The 7,030-nt window shown below is 38.7% G+C and overlaps 1 protein-coding gene and 1 pseudogene across 1 annotated transcript; both read left to right on the forward strand.

Annotated features, from left to right (window-relative positions):
• LOC145471641 (histamine H2 receptor-like) lies at window positions 1-1,100 on the forward strand. Its single transcript, XM_081454873.1, has one exon. The coding sequence runs from the start codon at window positions 180-182 to the stop codon at window positions 1,098-1,100; it is 921 nt and encodes a 306-aa protein (XP_081310999.1). The 5' UTR covers window positions 1-179.
• Window positions 1,101-3,054: 1,954 nt separating this feature from the next.
• Window positions 3,055-4,230, forward strand: LOC145471657 (melanocortin receptor 5-like; annotated as a pseudogene).
• The last annotated feature ends 2,800 nt before the right edge of the window (window positions 4,231-7,030 follow it).

Consider the following 7,030-nt stretch of genomic DNA (forward strand, 5'->3'; position numbering starts at 1 on the left):
CTGTATAAATATGTACAGTTTAGTACGGATAGATGTAAGAAGAACAAAAGAACGTTGCATTGGTTAACAGCAGAACCCGGCGAGTTGACTCCTTCCACATGTTGCTCATCAGCTATTCAGTATCCCGTTTCCTTATGTACAGTTGGAGACCTTAGTTTATCAAGAGATACTGCAAGAATATGACAGGGACGTTCGCCGGATCATATTGTAGTTCTAACAGCACTCACTATTATCCCGCGGCGCAAGAAATCCCGAGGACTATCTACATCTTTGCCTGTGTTGTTAACGTGATCCTCTCAGTTTCATCATCGTTGGGTAACAGTATGATCCTACTCGCTCTTCGCAAGTGTCAATCTCTTCATTCTCCATCAAAAGCTTTGTTATGTAGTTTGGCTCTGACGGCTCTTTTCGTTGGACTTATTGTTCTTCCGCTGTTTACAGCTTACTACTTGATGATCATTTTGGAAATGCCCAGTTATTACTGTGTTATAGCCATCACATACGGAAGAACATCAACCTTTATTGCAGGCGTTTCACTTGAGACTATTACAACAATTGCCATTGATCGATATCTCGCCTTTCATCTCCGCTTGAGATACCGAGAACTCGTGAAATTCAGACGAGTTGTTTGCATTCTTGTTATAGAGTGGATCGCCGCCGCAGTTTGGTCGGGAATCTGGTTTTGGAGCGCGTCGATCAATATGTGGTTTGGGGTAGTCGGGTTGTTTAGTTGCTACCTTACAACGTCTCTTTGCTACTACAGCATTTGTCGTGGTCTTCGGCGCCATGTTGCACAGATTCGCAGACAAGTCAACTCCAGTGAGTCGACCGATTTTGATGTGGCTCAATACAAGAAAACTGTGAATAACATGCTATGGATTTATGGCCTTCTTCTCGTTTGTTACATGCCACATTTATCATCAGTCCTTGTAATACTTGTTACAGGACTCAGTAACTCCTCTCGGTTTGCCTTACATTTTAGCGGCATTGCAGTTTTTATTAATTCGTCTTTAAATCCTATTCTATACTGTTGGAAGATGAAAGAAATAAAAGAAATAGTTATTGCGAATATAAATGTTCTTCGAGACGTCGTTATATAAGGTATATGATGTTCGGCAGAAACAACAATGAAAGGTTATTATTTTTCTTCCTGTTTTGATGAAGCAATGGTAGCTGCACTGAATATGGTAAATTGTGATATTTAACCTAGGCAAATAACTTATAAGAGAGAATGACTACTAATAAGACCAGCTGCTGGCAACCTCATGATGACAGAGTTCTCACTTCAGGACACTGGAATAGACACTCAACTAGAGGGATTGGTATTACCGCGCACACTCAAACGTCAGTTCTTCGATTCTAACTGGCAAACGCTAACATCTCATCGTAAAGAGCAGTCTGAAACAACAGTGTAAAAACTTTTAATGTTTAATTAGATTCAGACTTTCTTTTTTATTTGCGCGCACCGTATTTTTTTCGATTTTCTCGATCTTGGCAGTGCAAGATCAAGTTTGACTGTCTCATTTATGAAATGTTTTTTATTAATGAACTGAGACCAAGTCTTAATGTACAGTCAGACTCAATTCGTGCCGCGAAAGTGTTTAATCATTTTTAACTATATTATTCTTGCATGCATTTTATTGTTCTTAACACCCTTTTTTACATTTTCATACTTTACATACTTTTACTTCTTTTTTTTATGTATACTTATGAAAACATTTTTATCTTCGCTTTTAAGCTTGATAATGACCGAAGTTCGGTCGAAACGTCGCGCGCTTTTACCGTTAGTTTTTACTTCAAATTGTTTTTAAAAAAAACCTTTACTTATAAGGATTTATATATACACGAAAGTTTTATACAACTGGATGGAGAGAGGCACTGTGAGAGTAAAGTGTCTTGCACAAGAACACAACACAATGTCCCTGGCCAGGACTCGGACCCCCGACCGCTTGACCTGGACACGAGTACACTAACCATGAGGCCGCCGCGCCTCCCACAAGTTCAGTCTAAATGAGAAATATAACCGCGGTCATTATTCACAAAGTACGCTGAAGTGTTCTCGTTACTTTCTCGTCCCAAAACAAAAAACAAGCACGGTTAACAAATATTTTTTATTTTGTTTTTTAACGTTCAGTGACTTCACAAGAACTACACTGACCAGACCAAACAAAGAAAGAAGATTCATTGATTCACTCCGCACGTGCTACTTGTCCATATAAAAGAATTATGTTTAATGTATAATTTTATCCAAATTTTCAGTGAGAGAATTGATCAAATTATTGTTTTTTAATCCTCAAACCTATACTCTAATGACTATTTCCCATTTCTAGCTTTTTTCTCTAGTCGATTTCGTCATCAATAGCCCTGCCACGAAAGCTTAATGTATGATGCTTAGAAGAACCTCCTTGAGGCTTTTATCCTTTCAGCGATTAGTGTTGAGCTGATCATCGTGTCATCGCTTACCAAAGATATTGGATTCCAGTCTCAATCGGCCACTTCCTATATACACATATATCTGATCTGATATGAAGCCTATTCACTCCATTTTGGAGCATAGGCCAATGACGAATCCGGATACACATGCATGCCCGCACTACAAAGAGGTGGCTGCCTAGGTACGTGCTCCACAGATCCTGAAAATCAAATAACGCCTCGAAATGTCTGCCATCCCCATGAATTTTAATTACTTTGACATAAGCAAGTCATAAGCATTAACAACTACGTAAGGTTTCACTTTCATCATGGGAATCCGTTCTTAATGGACAGGTGGCCGACCTTCAGACAACTTCATATAACAACGTCCAACTCTGGACTACTACTTTCATTCATACAGTAATCCGTACTGTTGTATGTACAGTAACAGCGAATGCAATTTGAGAGATATCAGCAAGAAAGATTTGAAGCATATGGCCCTGATGATTCCCAAGCCGGGATCTGTCAGCGGAAAGAATTGATTAGAAAGAGTCCGTAACAGACAACGTTCTTGGAAACGGAATTTCAATAATGCCAATTGGAGGTTGAACGTTAAGCCAATTTGCGGGACGCAATTTTACAACGCAGTTCTGGGAACTGGAAATGTGAAGTATTCAGACTGTTCGATTCAAACTACAAATCTAAACAAAAACCCGGCAATGACCACCTTCCTTTCAAGTCGTACCATTCGTTGAAACCGGCATCCTGCAGCGGTTCATTTGTCCGTTGTGTGAGTCAAGCTACTGATCCCTGTTTAATACGCTGTTTAATCCCTGAGACCATTGGAAATACAGACTTTCGTGTAAATACCTCTTCCAAATGAAGGGAACATTTGCATCATATTGTAACTCTTCCAGCACTCACTATTATCCGCGGCGCAAGACGTCCCGAGGACTATCTACATCTTTGCCTGTGTTGTAAACGCGATCAGCACAGTTACATCAACTTTTGGGAACACTATGATTCTGCTCGCTCTTCGCAAGTGTCAATCTCTTCATTCTCCATCAAAAGCTTTGTTATGTAGTTTGGCTCTGACGGATCTTTTCGTTGGAGTGGTTGTTCTTCCGCTATTTACAGCTTACTACTTGAAGATCATATTGGAAATACCCGGTATTACTGTGCCATGGCTATAACGTATGGAAGAAAATCAACGTTCATTGGAGCAGCTTGTCTTGAGACCATGGCAAGAATTGCCGTTGATCGATATCTCGCCTTCCATGTTTGCTCGAGATATCGTGAACTCATGGAACTTAGGCGAGTTGTTTCCATTCTTGTTATAGAGTGGATCATCGCAGCAGCTCGGTCGGGATTCTGGCTTTGGAATGAGCGAATCGATTTGTTTTCTTTGGTGGTCAGATTGTCTATTTCAGTTGTTGTCTTTTAACATCACTTTGTTACGTCAGTATTTATCGTGGTCTTCGACACCATGTTGCTCAGATTCAACAACAGAGGAATTCGAATGGCTCAACTGAATTCAATGCCGGTCAATGCCGAAGAACTGTAAATAACATGCTATGGATCAATGGAGTTCTTTTTGTGTGTTATTTGCCATATTTGGCATCTCTGCTTACGATACTTGCCACAGGACTCAGTTACACTGCTCGTTTTGGGCTACACTTTAACGCCTCTGCGATCTTTTTTAACTCGTCTTTAAGTCCTATTCTATATTGCTGGAAGATCAAAGAAATAAGAGAAAACGTTATCGCACTTTCGCCATGTTTTCGTGCGCTGTACAACTTCTTATCATCTCTGGCATAGTAAATTAGCAAAGACTGCTGTAATATTTCATTTCTTACCAACTTTATCAACCATGAAGGAGATAAATGAGAGCAGGATTAATAACGTTTAATCTGTATTAACTATTTAGTAGACTTGAAAGGTACGTGCTTCATTGCTGTTTCATTATGTCATCAAATAACATTAGAAACATTATAATGTAGGTAGCTCAAATATTTACTTTACTGCGTGGGATCCAACAAAAAATGATCTGGTCTAAAAAAGTTCTTCTAGGACTTCGAGAGAAACTCGACGCTTAGTATTATTATGCCAATATGGAAGGAAGTTTAGTGGGCATTCTTACGTATAAAAAAATCAAGAGATCTCAGTTTTGTCAAAAACACACACTAGCTGGAAATCTAAAGGTGTTCTCAGTCGAATGTTGACAATGTTAACTTTGTTAAAAATGCCAAGAAGCTTACGCATTAAAATTGTGTAATCATAAGTTAAAGTTAAATAATTTTAAGTAGGGTGCTTTGTAAATCAATGTGATTCTCCGCTTTGATTGAGCTGCGTTTCAATAAACAAATGTCCATCTTTCAGTACACGTCTTGGTTTTGATATTAGAGGGCGCTATATACAGCTGTAATATCTTGTAAATTTTGTGGAAATAAACATGTGAGAGGTAGAGAAGAATTTCCTACTACTATAACAAGGGTGTTGCATGCACGTTTGTACTTTGATCGAGCTTACTAAGCTTTTAGGCGCAACGTGTTTAAATAACGTATTGATTGATTGAAGGGTGTCAAAGAGCTGAACAGACTGAAGCCTGAAGTCAGACAGTAGTGCAAATGAAAACGGACTTAACTCACAGGCATGAAAAAAGGCTCCGGTTGATAGGAAGGTCAAAGTACCAACCAGTTCTATAGTGATCAAGCCGAAGCCAGACAGTGTGAGAGCGACCAGGTCCAGTGGAATAGTCTAAGCCTCTGCTTACGAAGTTTCTGCCAGTGAGGCAGCAGTCACCGTTACTCATCACTAGAAATAGCTGAGTGATCAAGAAACCACCCAGATATGACTCTTGAACGTTGATAGGACTTTTGAGCAATGAGTAGAACGTTTGACTATTTCTAGGACTGGAGGGCTCGTTTGTTAGCAGTTCTTTATTTCTCTTTTTAGTCTGTACCTCTTATTTATTTGTTTTTTCAAGGGGGACGTAGCGGTATTTAATATGTCTTGCATGAAGTGTGTTACACCTTGCACATAGCCCGGATGTAAGCGTGTTCGGTGCAGTTTATTAAACCGGCCCTCGAGTTGTGCTTCGTGAGGCGAGTATCTTATCTTTTTCGCTGTCCACGTTTGTCCTTTGTCCGGATGTATACTGAACGTTTGAGTTTAAACCTTAAGAGTCCATAACCGTTTTAAAAGAGGGGACTGAAAGTTCTTCTTACCTAGGTCCATCTGTAAATTAAATTTTTTTCACTAACTTTTACTGGCCCATTAATCCCCATCCCCTACTCCTACTTTCGAATAATAAAAAAAAACCTAAAACACTATTGCGCCTTCCAGTACAATCATGTCATACAGTTTTCTTTTTGTCCTCGTCACTTCCCTTGCCACCTTTCAGAAACAGTCAAGAATAGTACGGTTGATGTCTTTTTTAATTTATTACTATTCCAAATATAAATTTTCATTGATGGAATAACATCAAACGATTAACAACAAAAATAAACACAACTTAGTAGGTGAAATCCGCAAAGCAAAATTATGTACAGGTTCATAATTATTTACGTTTACTTTATGTTTGCCCTTATTCCAAAGCACTGATAAAGTAAAAGCCACATTAGATGGAAAAAAGTTGCAAGTTACGGTGGGGCAAAGTCGTTGCACACAACCTGTTATAATCTTATGAAAAATAAATGTCTCCCTAAAACAAAAGAAAAATGAAACTGGGTTCATTTTCCTACTTTCAAAGTTTTGACTAATCAGAGTAATTTCCTTACAGCCTTTTAAACTGAGGAAAAGTTTTGTTCCATATTAGTTCCAAAGCTTTTACGCAATCTTCCCATCTTCAGTTAACCAAACTATTGGTCCCAAGATCGGGAAAATCGAGAAAATACGGTGCACGCAGATAGAAAAGAAAGGCTGAGTCCAATTAAAATTTCTATTTAATTCTCAAATTGTTTGAGACTGCTCATTACGATGAGATGTTGGCGTTTCCTTTTTAGATTCTAAGGACTGACGATTGAGTGCGCGTAGTAATACCAATACCTCTGAGTTGAGTGTCAATTTCATGCAGTGTCCTTGAAATGAAAACTCTATCCTCATAAGGTTCCCAGTGACTGGTCTTATCAGTACGGTCATTCTCTCTTGGTTTTATCCATTATTGTTGGTCAGCTCAGTTTCTTAGGGCTTACGATCCACCGTAGGAAAAAACATGGCGGCTGTATATTTTATCACAATGCCTTGCAAACCTAACACAGCCTATAAGGCACAAAGAAAGCCAAAATTTTACAATATTTTTCCCTGTACTAAGGACATTGAGTAGCCTAGGTTTGAAGATTTTATAACGTTTCTGTACGTTTTCATGAACATTGTTAAGGTTTTCGTGCGCTAAGAATTATGGGTAAATGCACCATTCGCCATCTTTTTTCCTACGGAGGATTACAGTGTTCTTTACCTGAGTAAAATATCACAATTTACCATATTCAGTACAGATGCCATTGCTTCATCAAAACAGGAAGAAAAATAATTTTTCATTACTGTTAACCTTTCATTACTGTTTCTTTCGTACAGTCACAAACCCTATATGACAAAGATTCGATGTACATTTATATTCGCA

The sequence above is a fragment of the Orbicella franksi genome, chromosome 2 (assembly GCF_964199315.1).
Source record: "Orbicella franksi chromosome 2, jaOrbFran1.1, whole genome shotgun sequence".
In the NCBI taxonomy this organism is placed as follows: domain Eukaryota; kingdom Metazoa; phylum Cnidaria; class Anthozoa; order Scleractinia; family Merulinidae; genus Orbicella; species Orbicella franksi.

Bases quoted from the DNA above. Each gene is read 5' to 3' on its own strand.
- LOC145471641 (XM_081454873.1), top strand. From the start codon at position 180: ATGACAGGGACGTTCGCCGGATCATATTGTAGTTCTAACAGCACTCAC.